The sequence below is a fragment of the Amyelois transitella genome, chromosome 14 (assembly GCF_032362555.1).
Source record: "Amyelois transitella isolate CPQ chromosome 14, ilAmyTran1.1, whole genome shotgun sequence".
In the NCBI taxonomy this organism is placed as follows: Eukaryota; Metazoa; Arthropoda; class Insecta; order Lepidoptera; family Pyralidae; genus Amyelois; species Amyelois transitella.
This window is the reverse complement of record NC_083517.1, coordinates 5,318,680-5,344,076: the sequence shown is the minus strand read 5'-3', so window position 1 is coordinate 5,344,076 and position 25,397 is coordinate 5,318,680. Positions and strand designations below refer to the sequence as shown.

Genomic DNA, 25,397 nt, shown 5'->3' with positions numbered 1-25,397 from the left:
GTAATGGTTACAGTTAAAAGAAAATATATAAAAGTGGTACCCAAGTTCAGAAATAGAATGTTTTCCTTACTATATTTAAATATTTTCGTGATTATTATTTTATGTTGTGACTTACCGAGTCTTTTTAACACGTTAATAGTAAAGACGTAACAATATAAAAAAAAATATGAATATACATATATTAAAAACTTATTCATTTCACATTGTGTACCTAAATAAAACAAACTTGTAAATGCACAACTTTTCCATTGCAAACTTATTAGCAAAATAAAATATCATACAAACAACTTGAGTAATAAGTGGAAGTGACATCGAATTTAATTGTTAAGAGGAAGTGAGTCGTTTCGTTAGTACTGATCAAAACAAGATTTGACTGTTAAAAATAACCAATTTTGTTTGCATAAGAGGTCTAAAGTAGCTTTTAATTCTAGTAGAAATCGGAAGTCGTGCGCTGGTTTCGCGGAACATGTAAAAGTACCATGAGACTGTGAGAATAAGGAACTGTTACACTAAGCATGGTGGTCTGCGCTTTGATTGATTGGAAAGCGTAATCAATTGCTTAAATTGTCAATGATTTACGCACTTGCCTCTTAATAGCGGTTTATGCGTTGATTTGTTGGTATCATTTTATTAGTTATAACTAAGTTATAACTAATAAAATGATACCAACAAATCAACTTATGTTATTGATTTTTTGTTTGTGTTTTGCGGCAATTGATTTCGCTTTTCAGTCACCATAACAATAAATAATTATACTATTGTCATCTGAAAATCGGTATGGTCATCACTATTTGTAGTGATGATCAAGTACCAATTATAATCGGTCAATACACTATTAATAAAAATCTATCAATGATGGGTGTTACTGTTATCGTCATTACATTATTTAATCACGATACTTGCATAAAATAATGAGAGTAATAGAAAATTGTTTCGATCAAAGCAAGGATTGTGCGTTAATGAGTCACAGCTTTTTTATTTTAGACATCAAAAAGAAATATTCGAGTCGGTAACCTGAAACTGTTTTGTATATTTTACGTAAGGCTCGCGGGCGATAATTTCGATACGAGCCAGCGTGGCCGGCTAACGTGGCAGTTTTGATTTATAATCCGGACCCCGACGAGTCTTCCTGAGAGACAGCGGACTTGGAAATAATTTTGATTTTAAATTACAAGTATCGTATTAAAATTGGTTTTATGTGACGGGACGCTATACAAATGAAAGAGTATTACACGAATCGAAACTGCATTGAATTCTTTCCGTTTGAGCTGATGTGCTATGTTTATTGACACACATGAAAGTTAAATTTTGATGTATCAAAATCATACATTAGGTACGCATATAATAGAAATCGGAACGTTTTATGATAGGAAAGATATTATTAAATTTTATTGTTTTGTTCTTAATCGTTTATATACCGAGTCAACAAAGCATTAACAATCAAACGTTTAAAACATTAGGTACCTACATATATTAAAATTTTAAGTTTTGACAACAAGTGAATAATGGACATCCATGATGTTTCCTATTCCCTCGGCTAAAATTACTGATAAATAAAAGAAATACGGGACGGGACAAATTACACTGATTGAGTTAGCCTCGAAGTAAGTTCGAAACTTGTGTTACGAGATACTAACTCAACGATACTATATTTTATAATAAATACTTATATAGATAAACATCCAAGACCCAGGACAATCAGAAAAAGTTCTTTTCTCATCATGCCTTGACCGGGATTCGAACCCGGGACCTCCGGTGTCACAGACAAGCGTACTACCGCTGAGCCACAGAGGCCGTCAATATGTTTGTAGAAGAACAATTTCGTATATTTTTCTCTCTGTTCAGGTTCATAAATAATAAGTCCGCGCACACACGTTGATGTTGAGCCAGCTCCGCACTACTTAATTACGAAAGTCACGCTTCAACAGAGAAAATCTTTTGTGCCCTTTTCCCGAGCATCAAAAAGTATAACAAAACGGTTGAGGTTTTTTCGTTGAAATGAGTTTTAGTGTCACGGTTTGGCCGGTGTCGCTGTAATGGGAACCTTTGTGATCGCTGGCACTCGCCGCTGTGACGAATCGCCCGTAACTTCGGTTTTAATTTAACTCCGAACTCTTTACTGGAATAGTACAGTTCCTTTCTTAAATCGACGTGTTGAAGATTGGCAACATGATAGAATAAGTTGAAGAATCAAAATTATTGATACAAGTATCTTTAAATATTATCCAGTGCAAGCTTCCATGGTGGCTTGGTAGCAAGGGAAAAAGCCTATAGTTGGTGCCGGCTGCTTCTATTCCTTCTTGTAGATTGTGTATTAATTGTGAAAGTGAAATAATCAAGTGTAACAAACTTGGGATTCGGGCGACCTGACACTATTTGAATTTCAATACAGCTAAACGTGGCCTTTAAGAAATAAAGATACCTATGATTATATGCACGTTTTATGCAAACAATTATTTGTTAATTAATTATTTGGAACCTTTAATTTGCTTATGATCGCATTTGAATAGTAATGGTCATGGCCAGTTCGTTACATAAATAAAATTGGGTATTCTTTTAGGAAGCATAATTTTTCCGTTAGTGCTTTTTCGATATGGGAACAGTCTATCAGATACAGAACATACTAAAAGTGCATCGTAAGTTGGTAATACTACTGGCCAAAATATCTTCTTCCCAACCTGAACAAATAGCTATTTAAAAATTCACTACCAGATAAGTTCCTTGATCCCAGGTTAGTTCCTTGATCCACAATATTTAATTTTACGCTCGTGACGCTCCGGAGTAGCGTGTCACTCAGTGCCCGGAACAAATTCCTGTGGGAATGACCTTATGATTTCAACAGACATCATAAAACTATTTCGATCGTTCATTGTGATCGCAATGTCGCAAAATTAAATAATTAAATATGTAGGTAGTTATGTATATATTAAAACTCTTCCGTTACCGAGTACAGACGAAACTACTGAGCGTAGAACTCTGAAATTCGGTTTAATGTAGATTTTGTGTGCTTGGAAGATATTTCTAAATTCTAGTTTAAAATAGTGATCGGAATTTGCTGAAAGTGGGCAAAAAATACGAAAATATATAACACCTACTGTTGGCTTGAACAATTTCTTCCGGATAGTTCTTTGATAATCATTGATATAATAATCTACAAATAATACATTAAAATATATTAATATGGCCACCACACAAAAATATTTACCATTATTATATGAAACGGATTCAATAAAAAGGCATTAAAACAAACCAAGAGTCGACTGGCCGCGAATGATGTCTATCTGTTTGTTTATAAACTAAGATTACAATGCAGTTTATGATACACCTAAGATTCTTTTACACGAATGCCACCCCAATCGTATTGTACTTAGTAATAAAATGGAAGAACTTATCGTATTTTGATCGCTTTTCATTAGGTTTATTAAATGGACTATAACTTGGAGGTATGGTAGGTATTTAGTTATAAAAAGCTTTATCAAACGGCTTGGCTTTTAAATCTATTGTAAAAGCCATTAACTGTTTCGAGTTAACTCCAATCCATCATAGGAAAATTCTCAGAAATTGGCCATTGTGTCGGTTGAGCCCATAACTCGGCCGCTCTGAAGGATCGCTCTTTAACCCTGACTCGCTTCGTGATGTCGCGCCGACCCCGGGCAAATCTATTTTGCCCATCATAATCGCTGCTTTCAATTTACAGGGGCTATTCTATCGAGTGATGTATGGTGCTATTCGATATAAATTGTCATTGTGTAAATGTGTACGAACACGAATCTCAGCCACGTCTCCAATGTATAAACCGGCGTTGTAATGATGTGCTTATGAAACAAGTTCCTATGTATGTTTATCTGAATATCTTATACACAAGAATTATTATAAATAAACTCAGAAGCATTCCAATATATACGGGAAGTATGGAAACGTTATCGATAAGGCGACGGGGAGTCCGATCAAATCGCTCGTTGAGCCAAGGAATATCTACACGATTTACAGAACTTCCAACGAATCAAGATTCCACTTCGTGAACCTATATTAAATTTATAAGTAATACAATAATAATTGTGTGTGTTATATGTTCCTATTTTTTGTGTTTTTTTATTATCTTAGTCAGAATTATTTCTAAATAATTAAGTTTATTTGATGAGCCTTTTTATTTTAAGATAATAAAACACGCATAGAGCGGTCTTTCTTCACAACACGCTTCGTAATTGACAAATAAGTAAAAAGGGGCTTAGTACCGTTTGTAATCTAGACATTACAGACAACTCTTACAACTTTTGTGGCGAGTCAAATGGATTTAGCTGGCATATACGTAGGTGCTAGATCATAGGCTGCAGTGGTATTCCATAGGAGGATGAAGCAATCACCTGAGAATAAAGCACCGCTTTGCCTCATCAAGTACTTTACTAATGTTTTTGGATACCAATTTTGCTTTGATTTACACGTGACCATTATTCTCTGGTTTTCTGGTCTTCGAGTCTGAATGTCGAGGCCAAAAAGAGATAACAAAGGCAAGAAAGGGATTGATCAAATTGGTACAATTTCTATAAATTAAATAAGTAGTCTTTATTCATCAAATTACGAATATAATGTCAAAACAGCTCATTATGCTAAAATACTTTTTATGGAGTTTGCATACAAGTAACGTTAACGTGACGTCTTGGTGGCTCCAACAGCCAATTAGCAAAACAACCACAAAATACACAACAAAAAAAATAAGTAAAATGATTTTCATATTTTGCCCACACGGCAATCATACCTTATCGGTTTCTCAGTAGCGCGTAATAAATAATGTGTATACTTACTCAATATTAGGATGGATATGAAAATATGGCTACCATAAAAATAATTTACATGGGCACAAAAAGCACATTGGAACCAAGAGCGCTTCCTTTCATACCGCACACAATATAAATAAAATACAGAAGGCGAGCTGGCCATCTCTAATTTATGCCCTACTAAAGTAAATTTTTGTATACTTGCGACGAGTGCCAACGGCATCAAAATTATTTTTTTGGCGTTATAGTTTTAGATTTTCTTACTGTCATTATGTTAGGAATCCCTTCAAGAATTACAGGACGCTAGTAAGATGATGATCAGAGTAGGTTTAAGATAAATAAAGTAAAATTATAGAGTTTCAGTCCACATTCAAACTGTTGTAATTGAAGCAGTCAATTCAGGCATAAAAAATATTTATTTTTCTATAACAAGTGTTAAAAATTATACGAAATGGTCCATATTTATTGACTGTAACGGTAACGTGAACGCTTGGGCTCTTTTGTTGAATTTTAAAAAGGTCTTTTTAATAGTAATTTTTGGAAATATAGATAGATCAGGCAGAGCGCCATGTTAAAAATTAATTTTATTTAAAATTTAAATAAATAATTTTACTTTAATACGGGTATTGCCTCAAGAATCTTACCCTTATAAACTCACTGCCAATTCGATAGAAGTCTTGCATACAGAGCAACATTATTTATATCTATTATTACATCATTAAATAAACATTCTTCATTAATTGTCCAACGGTTCCCCTCGTAAGACCTATAACGGCAATACTCTATTAATCTTAAGCTTCATATTTGTAATAGCGCGACCTAGGTCGGCGGTCTCAATACGCCCCAGTTTATTTTAAACGGTACATGATAATTTAACTTCGAACTGTGGTACTTATTTGTGAAGTGAGAATAGTTAAGTATTTTAGCCATATGGTTTACAGCAGAGTACTTGTTTGAAACGTGCTTGGAGGCTATTTAATGTGTTAATTCAAAAGTAAGATCCCCTGCAACGGCGGTTAAACGAGTGTCGTATAGTGTAAATAATTGTCAAAGTGAACCCTGGGCTCCTTCTCAGCCTAGGGGGTGATGATGGTGTATGTCTGGATGGAATAAGTCCATTCAATCGCGTCTAGCAAATTACTACAAAAAAAGCAAATCTTTCCTATTGGTAATTCTACATACAGGCTTTTAACTTTAAAGCAGGTTTTGACTTATAAAATTTTCTCTGAAAGTAAATAACATTAGATTTCCTATTCTGAACTTTATCCAAGTGGCTTGGCAGGCAGTTCGCACGCCAACCAGCTATCACGAAACCTATTACAGCCGACACACTTCTGTCCATCCCACCAACAAACAATGCAATTATTTACGATTTCAATTGTTTAAATTGCTCTTTATTATAACCAGAACGGTATAATGGTGATACTAAAATATGGATCATTAAGAAATGCTGTTGCCCTATCACAGAATTATTATAATAATGTGTTTTGTGATTGTTTGCGTTTGTAAGACTTTAATTATTGTAGTTAAATCATTATACCAAGAATGTATTTCATTTCAACGAAGTTAAGAAAGACAATTTTGGTAAATAATATTGAAGCGAAGTCTATTTAATGCGAAGATTTCTGGCTATTAATAAAATTTCTTTAATTTTCTTTATTTTTTAAAAAAGGTATACTGCAAAGCTGCTCTAAGCGAAGTTGGCTTTATTAGTCAATAAAATATTTTAATTTTATTTATTTTTTTAAACCTTCCGATGCAGATAGAGTTACTAGTAACAAGATTGAAAACCACGTTAAGCCTGATGCAATAATAATGGAAGAGAAATTATTCATGAAAAATACTAGTAAGTCTTTATAAAACATTAAAGGCCACAGTTAACTTATATAATATCTAATATGACATATAGGTAGTGTTTATGGTAACCGCAGGTTCGGCTAGAAGCTTTTTGTTCGCTTCCATGACAAGCTATGGCGTGTGCACAAGCGCATACATACATTGGTGACGTTTAACGACGCCATATATTCTGCCCTTTAAATTTTTTTATATTATGCCCGGGCAACAAAATAGCTTATAGCAACATGATTTCTACTGTCTACCTGGTTGATCAAAAAATATTTAACGTTGTAATGTCAGTTTATATATACCAACAACTTAGTTTATGAAAGATATACAAATTGGTATAAAAACATACATACATACATAAAATCAGGCCTCTTTCCCGGAGGGGTAGGCAGAGACTACCTCTCTCCACTTGCCACGATCTCGCATATTTCCTTTATAAAAACATATATGTGACTTAAATCAAGCGATGCCCAAAGCATAGATGCATGCATAGAAATTTATACAGTAAAAAGAAAATAGTAATAGTAATAAATAAACAATGGCGGATTATCCCATGGGATCTCTTCCAGTCAACCGGCCTCTTCCGGTCAATCCGTCCGATAAAAAATTATCCATTTTTTTTTTATTCATTTTAGATTAGGTATTTGTCTTCAATCTCACTTGATGGTATGTGACGATGAAGATGAAGATGTTATTTTACGTTTACACATGTTACGAATGAAAGATTTAGAATTTATCGATGGGTACCCAAATCGTGAAAAGCTGTCAAATCTCCTGTTAAATAAAATTTGTGTCGCATCACTTAATTTCTTCATACTATTTATTGATTTGATTGGATGATATCCAAACTATAGCTCACAAAAATATATAAAAGATATATGAGCACCTTCTTAGTTTTCGGAGTCAGTTTAAAATACCGATTAGCCCTCAGGTGAATGTCAGTCAGTATTGTTTTTGCTATGTCCACTTACAGCACTCTAGTCATTTAAAAAAACAAGACAAAATAAGAAATGAACGTAAAGATACCTTCTGTGGGAAGATGTCATAACTTTGTAAACATAAGTCTTGTTTGACATTTTAATGCGTGTATGTGTGCATTTTCTCCATATAATAGTGGTAAAAGATACTGACTTAAAAATTTTAGGACTTTGAGTAGGTAGGCTAGTAATTTTTCAGTATATATGAGTCTTTTTTTTATAACACATTTAGCTCAGTATGGTCTTTGTGGCTGATGATTATATGTTCCCCATTGGAATAAAGAGCGCGTTTCTGAAGTCACAAATCTGTATATTTTTTAATTTATAGATAAGGTATCTCTATCTCGATCGCAGATAACCGCTTTCTAATCGGGTCGGCTAACGTTATACTTACAAACTAGTCAGACCAACGGATGTTGCTTGTTGATTACTTAAAAAATATTGAACAATCAAAAATTCTGATGAAAACTCATTTCTTATTTATCGTTTTAAGCTTTTGCCCCCAGCTAAGCCCGCGTAAAAACGAATTCCACACTAAATTATAGCTTTCAAGAGATATTTCACATTTAAAAAAATTGTATGGCTTAATAGTACCTAGTTAGTGTATATATATAAACCCCATTAAAACATAGTTGGGAAACATTAACACTAACTGTTTAATTTATTTACATAATCATACTAACTATTATTTATAGTATTGCATGAAATTGCATATAATGAAACCAATTCTGAACGTTCGCCCTGATTCTCGCGACGATGCGACGCTGCTATTCCTGACTCGAGAGTAATTAAACGTGGTCGTGATTTGTGACTATATTGCGGTTACAGGAGTGCTATTTTAGAAGTAGTTGATTTACTTATAAACGGCTATTTGTCGTTTGATATTTTCTGCTAGGTATAACATAATCCATTTAACCATTTCCTTTGATGGTTGTGTGGAACTTTGAGTGAAACACTAAATTCAAAATAGCACCCCAGACTTCTCTGATTATTTTCCACATAAGCAGTTATTGAGACATTACTTCGAAACGTGTTAAAGTTGAAAATAATTATAGTCTTCGAGGAATTGTTATTTATGTACATTAAAAATAAATGTTCGTTTAAAAGTAATGAACTTTGTTAGTCTTAATAAGATGCGTCATACGAAAAATAAACTAGCTATTTAACTAGATAAATAATACATAGACATACATACATAAAATCACGTCTTTATTCCTTACGTTGGCTTTGTGCCAACGTCCCGAAAAGGTTGAATCGCAACGTTCAGCTTTACGAAGTTGAGATTTAGATAGTAACAAGTAGCTAGCTCATTCCCTAGAAGTCCTCAAGTTTATTCACCTTTATATATTATTATTAGGTACATAATTTCGTTTCGATAACGCAATGATCCATATTATTCAAAAGAACTATACTCATATACTGGCAGGACGTAGGTGATTTGCCGTAATGGAGAGAAATGGGACACGAGGGATATCTAACCAGAATCTAGGCACCGGGCTGAATGCCTAACGGGCTCGTCACATCAGCGGCTGACTATCTGACGTCTGTGACAACCCACGTCACAGTGTCCTCCAATTGACTGATGCTGTTGCTACTGTTTTAATACGTGTCTAACTGTATTTTATCATGCTTTTATTGATATCTTCGATTTGTTGGTCTTTGATGTAGCAACAACTTTTTGTTGAGGCTATCGATTCTGTTAACTTGTGACTCTCTCTAGGCCGTTAAGAGTAAAGATGTGTTATGTATGTGTGTGTCTGACTGTCTTTTCTTGATATTATTATTCGTTTTCGGAACATGTTTTTCAGAACTTAGTCCATAGTTTATTAGATCTTTCAACAAGTTTTGCTTTCTTTTATAGTAATTTTATAAAGTCGTCAGCAAAATTTCGGTCATCATCTATGAAAATTTACATAAAAATAACAGCAAAGCTTTAAGTTGGTAAAAACATGAGCAAAGAAGATTTTTGTTTAACTTGAAGTTAACTAGGTTATCGTAAAGTCATTATTCATAAAATTACGGTCATGTAAATTAAAGAATCCACTATCATATAATATAAGTGTATAAAAATATAGGTTTCAAGGGTTATAAATCCAAAGAAAATGCTGTGAGATCAGTAAGAGACTGGAGTGGGCGAAACAGGCGACCAACCGTTAGAGAGCCTTGCGAATTACCTGCAGGATTCTACTATTAGTTAAGATTCCAGTGTCTTGTTACCTCTATTCAATCAATCAATATTCATTTCTGGAAACAAGTTCACTTGATCTGCTTTTTGCTTACAACATTTTTCGGATTCTTATATCTTAATTAAAATAATATTTAAATTCCCATTTTTAAGATATAAATAAAAAAATAATTTGGAGTTAGGTTGACTTCGGAAATAAAAAAACATTAAAAATGTTATTTAAACAGTGGTCCTAAAATACGTCGAGTCGCACGTTTTTCAACAACTAAGTTTCAAATTGCGTCTGTTGGTGAGGTAGCATACTTACATATGAAGTTGCAGTAAGCTTATATAGACATCGCCTTAAGAAAATGATACAAGGCGGCGTGCCACAAAGAAAGTATCATTTGTCGGGTATGGGATAGCAGGCGTGTAACTTAAACTTCCAGTTGAACGGTACAAATAGTTAGCACCACGGGTATCTGTGCGGAGTCGAGAGTCAGAACCACAGAGCATAGAAGGCCCGACCAGTATGGCGAACGATCTATGTTTGTTCTGTGGCCAGGGCCGACCCAGTGACGGCGTAGCGGAACGCAGTTCAGTAGGGTCAGCAAATCGATATTTTAAATTAATCGAACATTCTCAATAAATACAACATGCAAGGTATTGTTTGAACTAACTTAATGTGAGGATTGCACAATGCAGATAGTGAGGATTAGTACTTTTTAATTCAAAATTTACTGGTATAGCGAAACTTTACGTTACTACCTATAGGTCATACATGAAAATACCTTATTTAATAATATGCATATTATTAAGTAAATAAAAAAAGTAAAATAATAGGCTTTCAATCAGAGACATCAAAATTTACGTACATTATACATTACTGGGTAAATATAAAAGTTTTTTTTTTTAATATTAATTTTACACAAACAAAAGGGACTTTTAGATATTTCAAAGAGATTTGCGTGATAGAATCGAACGCTTGATCTATCTTTATTACTAAACGCTAGATGTTTCGTTACCCTCAGAAACAAATCCGTCCCACACAGAATCTATCCAATAAATATCCGAAAGTCTTGTTCAGCGGGCATGCCTCGTCCATTGTATCCACCGCAGATATATCTTGCGTAAGGCTGCGACCTGCTCTCCCTGCTACCCACGCCGTGGACACGTCACTATCGTCCCTTATAGAACCAATTTCTTCGAAAAAAATTTCTTTAACTCCTTGTACTGACGAGGATGTTATGGAGCCAAAATTTTTGAAGCATTAACTCCTACAAACAAAATTTTTGCAGAGCATCAAATTTTAATTCAATATTCAATTTAGTACTAACGAGTACGTGTGTTATAAATTTTAATACGGCAACTAGCATACGCTGACATGTTATTGTGAAAACTTTACGTGTTATACGAGGCGCAGGTACCTGCAATACATGAACTATTTCCAAAGATCACTTTAAAATATAATCAGTAATATAACAAGAAAATATATTTTCATGTCCATATGATGGTCAGTTCAGTCGAAACTACCAAATCAATTCATAAGCGCAGTCCTTACGGTAAATACCGTATTCTTCTGAGTTTGTGTAAAGCAGGCACAACACAGGAGTTGACAAATCGCTCAATTGTCTCAGCTCGGGATGTCGGGTCTCGTTGGGTGGCGTTTGTGCAACCGCTGACCACTCGGCTGCGTTTGACGAATGCCGGAAGACGTTCAACTTTATGGTGCTTTATTGCAATTGGACTGTGGAAAATAGCTATTTGAATTTAGAATTTTAAGCTTAAAGTATTTCTTTTTCATATTAAGTATTTTTTTTAAGAATTACGTATTTCCACGAAATTGAGTTAAGGTATCTTTGGATAATATAATATTATATTAACAGAATTCTGTAATTGGCATAGAAGGCAGGAGCCTGCCTGTATGATACTCGTAATAAAAGGAGACAATGTTTTTTGATAAATTTTTAAAGAATGTAAAGCTTCCAATGAAAACATTTTATCTTGAAAACGTGCGTAGAGTGTGATCACATGGAGTATTTTTAAATCCAATTTAAATATAAAAAGTGTGTGTTATCCGCCTTAATGTGTTTTAATTTCCATAACGCGTGTAATTTATTGATAACTTCATTCGACCAAAATAAATGAAATTAAATTGTTTAAACCATTTTACACTGACTGCCTATAAATTGGTATCGAGGAATCCCAGCAGGGTGTTATGTGCAATTTTCGAGGCTTCCGACAAATTTGCATAAAATTCAAAATTGCTTTGAGTAAGAAGGAACATATTTTATTATTGAACAACAAGAACAAAAATTTAATAAACCAAACCAAAAGTTGATAATCCGATCTTTACAACGATCTGGTTAATGTAAAAATGATATATCTAGAAAATTTTTAAAGTAAGAATTTCTCCCATTCACACTTACGTATAATACACGTTAGATATGAAATGATACAGAATCTACTACTAATTTTGAAATCCTTCTAGGGATGGTTATGTTAGCCCATTGTATACGAGAAAGTGACATCCACTAGAAAATAAAACGTTCTTTTGTAAGGTGTGCAGGTACTACAAAAACTATTTACTCTGGATAATTCGGTTGTATCTACATTCGTATCGAATTATTTGTAAATTATCACATAACTAGTACCACGGAATAAAGCTAGTTATTCGCGTTACGCTTACTTGTTTGTCCCGCAAACGTTAACAATATGCTAATGAAGTGTGTTTATCGTTGCAGACACTTTTTATTTCTTGGATAAGTGGTAATGTGTTTCGAAGATATGTTCGCCATCAAGTTTCAAGTTGTTTCTGTATTTCTTGGATTCTTTAATCTTTTTCAATGCTCGTAAATGGACACCACATCTTGCTTGACTAACAGATAGAGATGTCCTCTGGATAATGGTTGGTGGTTTTTATCTGTCTCATAAATGAGCATTAACATTGTAATTATTTTCACTTCATATGAATATTCTTATTCTTGTAGATAAAAATTTGTGAAATTGGTAGTTTGGACAAATATTTCTCAATTGGTATTGTTGTCAAACACTAAGGACATATCACATAAAATCACTTGGAAACATTTTTTATTGATTATATTCTTTCTAGGACTCCGAACTAGGTATCTTCTAACAAAGTCAGATTGAAATTTATTTTGTGGCTCAAAGTGACAGAAAATTTTCGCTTTAACTGTTTTAAGGTGTTGATTTTAGAATCGCATACCGAATTGCGTACCTATGTTGCTTAGGCAAACGGTCAAATGTTGCCATAGTTGACAACGGTTTCAAGGAGAGAACTTTATTCAATGAGAGCAACATTTGCATACAATAAACACGCATAAAGTTAATTGAAATAATTTTATTCTTTAACAGCTGTGCGCGTTGATAACAGAAAACATTTTGAATCATTATGGAACATGCTGCAGAGATTTTGTAGATAAATTGTACAGTAATAAACATTGGTCGCCATGCGTGATATTGTAGTCATAGATTTCTATTACAGAGCATGAATCGTGTGAAAACCAAAGAAATCTTCAAATCTAGGCGCGAACGGACCGCAGGAGGCTGTGCACCGCAAAATATTTCCCAAGATACATCGGCACGAGTGCGATGTGGCGATATCGGCAGTGCGCGAGTCCGAATCGTCTATCGATTCTATGATCGGTTCCAACGAGGGGTCACGCGCGTTAAACGTAAATCAACATATCTCTCGACGGGAGATCTAGCAGCATGCGCCTCACCGACAAAAACTCACTTTTATAGCCGTAACACAACACCCGAAGAAAAATAAAGAATCCAACGACATCGAGCGAATGACCGCCTGATCTGAACGCTCTTACGATTGCTCTATAGCAGTCTACGGATTATTTCAAGTTCAAAACAAAAATGTAAAACGAAGCAGATCAAGTGTGAATTAACATATTTCTTGCTTTGCAGAATAAAATCTTTACTGTATGTAAATGTTTCCATTTACTTAACACGTTCCGATCGATTCCAATTTAATTAAAATTTGTATACCTTTTTCTGTAAATGTTGCTCCGTTGTTTATTAAATACAATATATGTATTTTTAGAAATTATCTTTTATCTTTTAATATACTTAAATGAACAGTAAATAATTACAAAAAGTTTTTGAATAATGATTATTTACAATTTCAGTAGTAATGTAACAACATATTTATGTATAATACATACATACATACATATGGTCACGTCTATATCCCTTGTGGGGTAGACAGAGCCAACAGTCTTAAAAAGACTGAATGGCCTCGTTCGGCTATTTGGCTTAATCATAGAATTGAGTTTCAAATAGTTACAGGTTGCTAGCCCGTCGCCCGAAAAAAAGAATCCCAATTTTGTAAGCCTATCACTTAGTCGCCTTTTACGACATCCATGGTAAAGAAATGGAGTGGTCCTATTATTTTTGTATTGATGCCGGGAACCACACGGCACTTTTATATAACTTATTGAAATTTTGATTCGGTGTTGAACTGTGTGTAGTCAGTAAACTTCGGCAACTGTACTGAATTCCATACAAATATAACCATAACAAACGAGGTACAATTTCCTACACGAATTATCTAGTTACTACTCAGATAGCTGCCTAGTTAGTTTTGACTTAGTTATAACTAGAATTATTATTTTGTATAATTACTGTTACTAGCTAACGCGACGGTTACTCGTATGAACATTTTCCAGCAACCAATTTAAAGATATTTTCCAGTTATTATACTTACAACTGTGACTTACAATCACAGTTGATAATTTGACATAACCTTTTCAATATTTACTTATAGGAAGAACTCATTAGTTCACCTTTTAAGTAAATTAGAAATAACTCTCTAAGTTGATACACTTAACAGCTGAACGTTGTCAATCAGTCTTCTTAAGACTGTTGGCTCTGTCTACGCAGCATGGGATATAGACGTGAATATATGTATATGTAAATATGTGATACACTTATTATTAGAGAGAGATTATTTAAAATATTTTTAAATCTAAGAATAAATCTGTTCTCTAAGAAAAAGTTTTTGAAACTATGCTTCATGTTTATATTCAGTTTATAATTTTAAATAGTGTGAACTATAAAGTTTTTAGTGAGTCTTCACTGTATCCATCAGTTGATCACAGTTCTTGCCTAATAATAATTTATGATATTACAAATTAATGGCTTTCTCCACAACGACTCATTGTTTGTTCCAAATTAGCACGCCTTAGGCCTTATACAGATTCATCTTCATTAGTATGCATGCCGTACAAGTACTGTACTAGGGTTTGACACCCTATTAGTACTCACTACTATCGATAAAAAATGTGTTGGAAAACTCATGTAGCCTCCCATATCCGACACGCATTCTTGTGCTAGATAATTTTTTGTATGGAATTTTTACCTATGTAAAAGGAAAATAACAGAACAAGGTAAACTTTCATAAATTCTTAATACGACAAATCTTAACACTTCCATTACTTACTGTAATTTTATAACGACAGTATTAATCACAATCACATAAATAATATGATTAGCGAAATAATTTGTTTGTGAAGCTATTTCTAATTAGATCGTAATTATAATAGTAGAAATGGTTGCTGACCTAATTCTTATGGTAATCCTATGGAGAGAAATCTTGTTTTATGTAGTAGCAGATAAGGTTCATATCAGTTTATGAGTTCTGCGGCTTTCTCTCTGAATGTCGGACAAGTCTTGGGAATCTTAGAATACAAGATCAAGAATTGATCCGTATCTGTGTTACTGTGAAGATTAGTATTTATTTTTTGTATGATCCAATGGTCTATGAGCCCTGTTTTAATTTTTGGCCATAACATTATAACCTCGATCACGTGAATATTTTGATATTATTCTACACTTCAAGAAATACTTTAGCTTAACTTTATTTTTGTGTTTAAGTAATTTATGATTGCTGGTATAAAAATTTATGTAATATGGCCACATATCAACTATTGCACATGTACAATAGTTGAATACTTTGTCGAGTGCCTACAAGTTGTCAACTGATCATGTTTTGGCTTGCCGTGAGCATATTTGAATAACAAATTGTTAGCTTGATCGCCCACATAAAGTAATCGAGATAATATTTAGACATGCGACTAAAAAAAATCATTTTAATGACATTGATCGCATTGAGTTGTAAGTGCTTCTTTTATCTGTTAAGGGTTACTTAATATTAAAGCCTAAGTATTATCACACCATTAGTTTTATTTGTAATTAGCGGCTTCGCCCGTGCTACAGCATGGCAAAGATACAAAGCCTTCAGTCGCAAAAAAATTACCTTTTTAATAGTGAAAGAATTTTCATGATCGATTTAGCATTCGAAAGATCAACACTTACAAATAAAAAATCAAAGTAACAAACTTTACCTTCTCATAATATAAGTAGGTACCTATAGAGAATATATAATTCTCCAAATCTTTTTGTCATCAATGAAATAAATGAAAATCAAAAGCACTTTATTCGATACTAATCGATTGCGAACATAATCATCACAAGTCAAAACAGAAACATCCCTCTTCTATCGGTTGTAAAAAGCGGCATTAGATAAAGTAAGTAGTCTCGAAGGGAGTGACGTAAAGGAGATCTGGGCAGGATCTGAGAGCTAAAAGCTTTCGGAGATAAGTACATAGTGTCGGGTGCCCGATGTGATAGCACTAATGAACCCATGTAGCCGTCACAGAAATGGCGCGCTTTGAGAGATGGCGCGCCATTAGAGAAAAGCAACAACTTGGCCAGGTCAGAATCGATGACTATCTAAAAATACAGTTGAAATTAATGTTAGTACTAATTACATATTATATCGTATGTTTCAACATACGATATAATATGTAATTAGTACTAATATACGGAATCACGGAATACTTATAGTGGTTAGAATTATACAATAAAGTACGTTGAGTTAGTATGCCGTAACACTACTCCCAAATTTACTTTGTCCCGTATGTGTTTATTTACATATCTTTTTTTAAGAATCTCTATTCCATAGCAACTTATCTTGCTATATAGTTTTATAAAGTTGCTTATAAAGTTGTTTCAAAAGTTACCATATGTGATCTGATCTGTACACAAAATGAACTGCTATTATAATTTTCAAACTCAAATTATCTAATTGAGACAGAGATAGTAAGCCCACGCATCTTAAATTTTTAAAGCAAAATGATTCTTTATCTTGATTTATGTACAAGTGGAATATTCACATACAAAGTAAGAGCGCGTTAGCGATAATTCAAGTTGAGCGATTTCCACCGATTAATTTATAGTGATTAAACGATAGTTATCAAAGCTCACAAGTGGGGCGCACGCGTCTCCTCTAAGTGCCATTCCTGAGCTATCCCACTTCGGCGGCCCTAATACGTGACAAGCCTGAGAATATTGGCCGTTTATGAGTTGTTATAACTATGCTAATTATTGGTCAGAGCATCGGTAGGTAAAAACTTTAAAAAGATAATGTGATCGCTCGCAATTTCAATTAAACTTTCTGCTTCAAATTAAAAAATAGGGAAATGGCTGTAAGATAATTTACCACGAAGTCCGCCTTGTAAATTTTGTTTGTTTGGAGGATTGTGACCACTGGGACTCATCAAGCGTACAATCTATCTCCATAGATTCCGGTCAGAAGTATCCCTCACTACCTCATATAACCATAGTATATCGTCGCTGATCAGCCGCAACCGATATTTTTCTTCGATACTACCATCGAAGACCAGAATTTCAATAGCATCATGCTCTTGCATTATTTAGACCAAAATAGCAGATAAAAAATAAGGAATGGACAAATGTTAGCAAAAAATAAAGTCTACCTTGTTTTTGGAGTCGGTTAAAAAAGGCTTGACGTTCAAGTAACTTGAGCCTTATAGTGTTTCTAGAAGAAAGCAGTGAAAACGATTTGTTCATGTCACAAGCGGTCACGGAAAATAGGAATCACGATTCTGTGACTTGTCGGGTTGTTTTGAAATGAACCTTTGTAGAGTTAAATTGCTTTGCAAATAGTTATTTAAAAGATTAAATAAATAATACGGAGAATTCATTCAGTTTGTTCTTAATTTTATTTCAATCTGAAAACGTGATCCGATATGATTTAGGTTTACCAGCAAAGATTGTGGAGGTTAGATGTGTGAAACCTGACTTACCAAAGCAAGGATCGTGGTCATAGATGCAGCCCAGGTAGAGGCCCGGCATCTTCACCTTGCCATAGAGATTACGTAGAGGTGAGGAAGCCTCTGAGACTAACACCAAGAGGATTGATTGTTCATAACAAGCGACCCCACATCCGATACCAATACCAATAATAGAATTAGTTAATATAGAATATAATTAGTTGAAATTTATCGACAAAACTAAGACTTATGATGACGAATACATTCTTCATCTGCCTCGACGGCCTCTGTGGCGCAGCGTTAGTACGCTTGTCTGTGACACCGGAGGTCCCGGGTTCGAATCCCGGCCAGGGCATGATAAGAAAAGAACTTTTTCAGATTGGCCTGGGTCTTGGATGTTTATCTATATAAGTATTTATTATAAAATATAGTGTCGTTGAGTTAGTATCTCGTAACACATGTTTCGAACTTACTTCGAGGCTAACTCAATATGTGTAATTTGTCTCGTATATATTTATATATATATATATATATCTACCATTTAACTAGATTTTTAATTTTCAATAGTTCCGATTTTATAGAAACTTCCTATATTTTCCCAAATTACTTAGTTTAAATACTATTATGTGAATAGGCTTTTTATGCCATAAATGTTAGCATAGGGCCGTTAGTTCGAATTTCGTCGAACGGGAACAAACCCAGGCCCGAGGCCGTCGTGGCCGGTCCCCGACAAAGATCTCGCTCCCATTGTATGCCATGCATACGATAACGTTCCATTTTACTACTTCAACAAGTAATTTTAATGAAATAAAAATACATTTTTCAATTATCCAGAACAGGTTAGGTATAAAAAGAAAACACTGTCCTACGTTGCAGTTGAAAAACTTGTTTCTCATAGTCCCTTGTCGAACTCATAGATACATTTATAAAATATGCTATTTCGAAGGTCTCACTCTTAATTCATTTGGATGTATTATGTCGGTATTGTACAGGTCCGAAGAACTTAGGTTGTCTATATTTAAAACCGGTCTTAGTTGTAACAATCTATGTTGATACTTTGACCTGCAGGTATTGTTCTATAGTTTTAAGAAATTATCTGTAGTAAGTTATAATTGGTAATTGACAAGTGACGCAAGCTTAAATTGTTGTTATTATTTGATTTTAGAAGAAAAATTTTTAGTATAAAACATTTAGAGTAAATTACATTTTATACATAGTTTACATCTTTGCAAGTTCTCAGGTCGCATTCTATACTGCTTTGTTTCAGAAACCCGATATTCCTGTTCTTCGTAATGGTTCCAAAACATTCACAGCGCATTCTATTAACTTTCATCAATAATACAATATAACGATCCTGACAGGAAATCACAAAGATAAAGTAGATACAAATAGAGCGAGCCGAGTTAAACACGAGTTAAAGCAACAATGGCATGGCCGAACATGGAAAAAGTCGTGACCGAATCGCGGCCGGGTCAGACTAGATGCTCCGGGCGTAAATAATACCGCAGTCCGATCTTAATTATCGCTCGATCGTTAGTATGAGCAGCGCCGACGGGCACACCGAAATCGGCGACTTGCTTGCGACATAGTTCCTCTGTCGGTACTAGTGATGGAAAGACTAGTTTTTAAGACAGTTTTGTGTCTCGGAACTTTGGAAAAACAAAAATTGTTGACGGATAAATTGATTTAAAAGAGCTATTTAGTACATAAATGTACTGTATATAAGGATAATTAATTTTATAGAAGGATAATCATATCAGCTAAACAGCAAAACTATACATAGCTTAGAGGTGCGAATAAAATACCTAATGAATTGAAACGATTGACTTTGTATTTTTGATTGAATTCTTGTATTGTTTTAGCATCAAACTAGACCACCTATTCAAAAATTTGTAAGAGCGTAGGGGTATAAAATTATACATTATCTTCTTATATATAAATAATATTTAAAAAATCTCCGAGTCGTTAACCACTAGAGGTGATTATCGTACAGTTATATCGCCAACCGATCTCGAACCACCTGTGAGATCGTTTTGGCAGCAGACATTATAATTCCATTGTAGTCATTGCTATTATTTTCGTCACGATGAGTAGTATTTTTTGGCATATCTGTTGATTAGAGATTGTATTGATCTGTTTAATAATGTTTGTTTATCTTTTTTGTGGTTATTTAAAGCATATAAGTCCAAGATTTAGAGCTTCATGATAACTTATTGTTTTTGAAATATTAAAATATATATTTTTTATAGTTTTCGATCTTGAAGATAACTTCACCATAATTTAAATCAAGGCATTTATTTTAACACTACGTATTCACTCGGTGATTAAGGTAGACAAAGTTATTTATTACATGAAAGTATTTGTTCATGTCAGTGGAAGGTAACCTTTCGGCGGTTTATAAATGCAATTTTAAAAGTCCCAATTGCTAGATTTTCCGCGTTAATTAAGCCTGATGATTATATTCCAATATAGAGTTAAACTAGAAACTTATTCAGATCGCTTATAGATTGCTGTAATTCGATATTTCCGAAAACGTGCAAGACGCGTAGTTATTACAAAATTATACTATCGATCAGGCAATAATATGAGGATAGTGCCCTCGGGATGCGAATTTAGGAGAAATTGTGGGGTTTGCGTGCTTTCCCGCAAGCTGTTATCCCTGCATGCATACTAATAATGTATATTATTTAGCGAGGAATCATATACCACGCGCATCGAATTGAACTGAACTGAGATTTAAATAAGTAAATCTCGTAGCATTTTGAAATTTGTACGAGACTAGGCTTGTATTTTGAAGCTTAACTACTACACAAACGTAGGGCTATGCTTGTATGGAGATGTAAGTAATTCATTATTTTTTCTTTTTATTTGATCTTTTTTTTACTGTAAAAGTATTGAACTTTACTGAATAAATTTTAATTTAGAGCAGTTTATACAAAATAATATTCAATCATAGCAGCATACCTAACTGACCTGAATTGTTTTCAATTGTCTGAAACGATCCTCAAACTAACTAGTTTTATCAGCAGCTATTTTTCTTCCACTAACTTTCGTGCTTTTCAAATTCATACCGATTTCGTAAAAATTCATTTTAAAATAATAAATATTCACATCCAATTATGTTGAAGTTTTACTGTAAATTTATGGTAAAAAGACAAATTTTCAATCTTCGCTCTGATATTCGTGACAGTCTTATCTCACCTCTAGGCAGAACACAAAGTGACGTGAAATTTCCAGTATTTTTGGTAAACACAGGGCCAAGATATGTGCCGTAAGCGATGCAAATTGCGTCGCCTGTTATCTCTGCACTTTATCCGGGTACCTTTGTGCATATTTTACATATATTTGCGAGGATGCAGCGAATTGGTGGTGTAGGCGGAGCGAGCGATCGCATGCTAATGTAGCGGCGGACTCTTTTAGATGACGGTGTAAATTATTTGATGGGCAAAATTTGTTTATTATTAGTTATAAATATGTTGGACTCTATCGATTTACCGAACGCCAATTATATTGTTAGGTCGCAATACGGTGTATGGTCATTTCGTTTTCGGACGGAAGTAGAACACAGTAATTTAAATTGGCATATAATTGGATAATTTACAAAGACATTAAACTATTCAATTTTTCAGATTCGATTTATATAAGTGCTTATATTACGACTGACCAATTGAAGAGCATTTAAATCAGGCGCAGCAGTCATAGTCATATTCTTTAATAATGAAACCTTGAAGAAGATTATCTAATACATGTTATTTTTTTACAAAATATAGCTGATCTGTGGCTTCAACATAATTGCATGAAGTCCCGAGGGTATAGCGGACACTCACGGTCACGAGCACTCACGAAGTCTGAACATAGTCCAACCTAAACGATGCCACCATATCCGACCAACAATATCCCCTTGTAAGTTTATGTGGTTTGTGCTCGCGGCTACGGTTTTACAATGTTTGTCAACTGGACTATACAATAACCAATTGAAAAAATTAAAAAAACAAAATTTGTGAATATTCTAAACAATTTTTCCCTAATATTCTACTATGTATCGAATAATATCAGACTCGTGCAAAATGTAACTTTAATACATATTTTGCTACGAATATTAGTGAATACTCTGTGAAGACAAATAAGCAAGCGCTTGCCCACAAGTTCGAGTTATATTGTTTATTTACGTTTTTAAATCTTATTCCCAGAATTTTGATTTAAGTAACAAAATCACACAAGGCTTTTTTTAATATGTTACTCACATACCGCTATACCAATCCGGCATTTAATAAAAGTCTTCATGTGCCTTTTATGAGATTATTGTAGAAAAGAAATTATTTCGCGAATAAATTATGGTAAGGTCTCCAGCAAATTGCATAAAAAACGGAATGAGGTAATAAAATGAGTGACGTCAAAATTTTAGAGACCGCCTTGAATGATTGATGCACGTGAAATTACTGTTCCAAAAACGACAAAGACTTGGGTCGTTTCTCAACGGTGCATGCATATCCGCAGGAATGCAAGAGTTGGTCGTCCGACTTATAAACAAAAATGTCCATGTATCTTTTTATAAAAAAATATAGAAATGAACATAAAAATATCAAAAAACAGTGTTTCCTTTACCTGTAGCCCAATTAACCCAGCCTTGTTGTTTCTATTTTATAATTAATCAAATACATATATACGGGAAAATTAACAATGTAAATTCAAAATTGCGGTGTGAGATACGATCCCGATGTTTAGATGGAAACCCCAGGCCAATCAGAAAAAGATTGCTTTTTACAAATCTTGGCCTACATTTGATTGTGTACCACATATGTATAAAATGTTACCTGTTTGACCACATTGGTCAATGAACTGAAAATTCGAAAACAAATTACTCGCATATCGTAATGATATCGAATAATAACATCAAAATTAAAATGTGATATTTGTCGTTATCAACACATAATTTCCATTTCAATAAACTTCGTACATAACATATTATGAGTATAAATTTCTGGAATGAACCCGGCTGTGGTACCGTTAGAGGATGCAATATGCTGTATACAAGTTAATTTAGCTCCGATTAGCTCCCAATGCATACGTTTCTTCTGATATATGAGTAAATCTATTACCCGTTTCCTATTTGTAAACAAAGTTTTTACAAGAATCTATAAGTAGCTAAGAAAGAATAGTGTATTCCATTCCATTGGAATCTTCCTTTTGGCGATATGTCAGCATCACTATGGTTAAATCTCAATCCAGTACAAAGTGGCATTCGTGTCTTGTCTCGTATTAGTTAAAAATAATTCGAAGTCTTAGTGACAGCGAAATATAAATTCTATATTATTAATCTAGTAGTGAACCCTCATCCATTATCAAAACTTAACTAATAGACCATCCCACTAAATGGACGTACTGTCATTTCTCTTCTCCTAATCGATTACTTCAAGCATGAACTCTAGGGGGTCCACCTAACTCCGAGTAAGGCAGGATCCTGTTCACGATAAATCTTTTTAATCTGCCTTACGTTATAAATAATATCAAAGTACAATAAGCTTGAAATTGAAATATAAAATAAATGTTTATACAATACATTAAGAATGATGAATCCCTAGAAATCCGAAATGTAATTAGGAGCAACAGCAGTATTTCCGTTAACCATTACAACCGACAAAACTGTTAATAAATTCACTGGGGAATACGTTCTTTACAACAATTTAACAACAAAGTATGTTTACGATCAATCCGACGTTTTCTCATGCATTCTTATTTTTGAACAATAAATTTTATTAACACACACGTCACAATTTATTTCGTTTAGACGTACGATCGTACAATCAACTTTAATTGCTGCTTCTCTTACGTAGAGGTTCGTGGGTGTTTCGAGTGGTATTTCTATGCGTGCCTCTTAGAACGGACCATCTTTCGAATAAAGAAAAGATTGAGTCATCATAACAAATGCGCAGCCTCCTCTCCAGAGGGCAGGGAACTCTCGACAATCAGGCTCTTCTTATCTGTGACGGCTGTGATCATTGTATCTGAATTCTCCATGGCCGAACTTTGGATGACGAAACGCTGGTCCGTTTTGCTCTTTTACTTACTTGCCTTTGTTAACGCTGGTATCGAGTTCTTTTCAAATACTTGTTTTTTTGAAGATTTTAATAATTGTATTTGTAATTTTCTTGATATTTTTTGAAAATGTATCATAAAATTTTAGCAAGATCGAGGTAGGTATACTTTATAGATGTAATCCTTCCTCAGAAAACCTTCTTTCCAATATTTCAAATAGCCTACAACTTTTCGAGATTAGAGCATACATACAGACAAGGAAAATAGGGGGACATTGTAATATTTAGTGATGTAGTGATAGTGACATGTAGTAGTGAAGTGATGATACATCATGAAATGTTTAAGATCAAAATTACATATATGACAGGGGTAACTGGTAAACTACATAAATAAAAAAAATCATCATTAACGCTATTGAACACGTAATTATATTCAAACATAATCAATCTTTGCAAAATATTCATACAAAAAGTAATCAATGTATAAGCACGGCGGTCAAGAAAAAATGGTGGTGCCTCATTTGTTAAAAAAAAAACTGGAATTACGAGAAAGAAAGAAGAATGGATTCATTAATCATATTGATGAATGCATTAGGATCACTGATACTAACATACAATGTACCGAAATATGAACCTCCACCATTAAGTTTGGTCTTTTAAAATAGTTTATATTTACTACTAAATGATTCCTAAATTCTATATTTGTTTGTTGCTCATTCCATGTTTTCAACGCTACTAAATAAGATCAATAGGTTAATAACATAATCATGTTTGCATATTGTGATTACCTATGTATATGGACAAATTAAAGTATTACGTGATTTCATTTATTTAGGATGAGTATAGGATACACTTTTGATGTTTTTATCATGAAAAAGAATTAGGATGATTTTATATTTTGACTAATAGAATAGTTGATTCAAGTTTTGAGAGCTTTCAACATCAATCACAATTAGTACCAAAAACATGCATTAAGTTAGTGAGCAGCCCTCAATTTTTTTTTGAGGTAACGGTTATTCAGTTGCAAAACGAATTGAAATTGGAACCTATTTCACAACGAAAAAATAATCTTTAAATTCTGTTATTACAGGTGGAGATTGTCATTTTGGACAAAAACGACAGTCCACCAGAATTCAAGAACATCCCTCCAGCTTACATGGCCTCTGAGGACTTGGCTCCGGGCCAGCGTATTGCCACAATAACAGCAGAAGATCCCGACACTATTGGAAGTATCGTGTACAGCATCCAGACTAAAGAGCCATTGCCTTTCGTGTTGGATCGTAAAACTGGAGTATTATCCTTGAAGGACCCTTTGGATAGAGAGACGGTGTCGGAGTACCAAGTGGCCATAAGGGCTGATGATGGCGTACAATTTACAGATGTTACTATTGTTGTGCAGGTTTGTGATGTCTTTGATTTTTTATTTACCTGAAACAAAAAGTACTCTAGTAAGAAAGCCTTATAAGGTAGGATTTGATTTATAATGCACTACA

At 33.9% G+C, this 25,397-nt stretch overlaps 1 protein-coding gene across 1 annotated transcript in view; it reads left to right on the top strand.

The window, feature by feature from the left end:
• The window catches only part of LOC106141558 (cadherin-related tumor suppressor), an 84,355-nt gene that overhangs the window by 43,440 nt on the left and 15,518 nt on the right, over nucleotides 1–25,397 (top strand). The window contains exon 2 of the mRNA XM_060947920.1: nucleotides 24,995–25,303. Within this exon, the coding sequence (XP_060803903.1) occupies nucleotides 24,995–25,303 (309 nt within the window). The remainder of the gene's footprint in view (nucleotides 1–24,994; nucleotides 25,304–25,397) is intronic.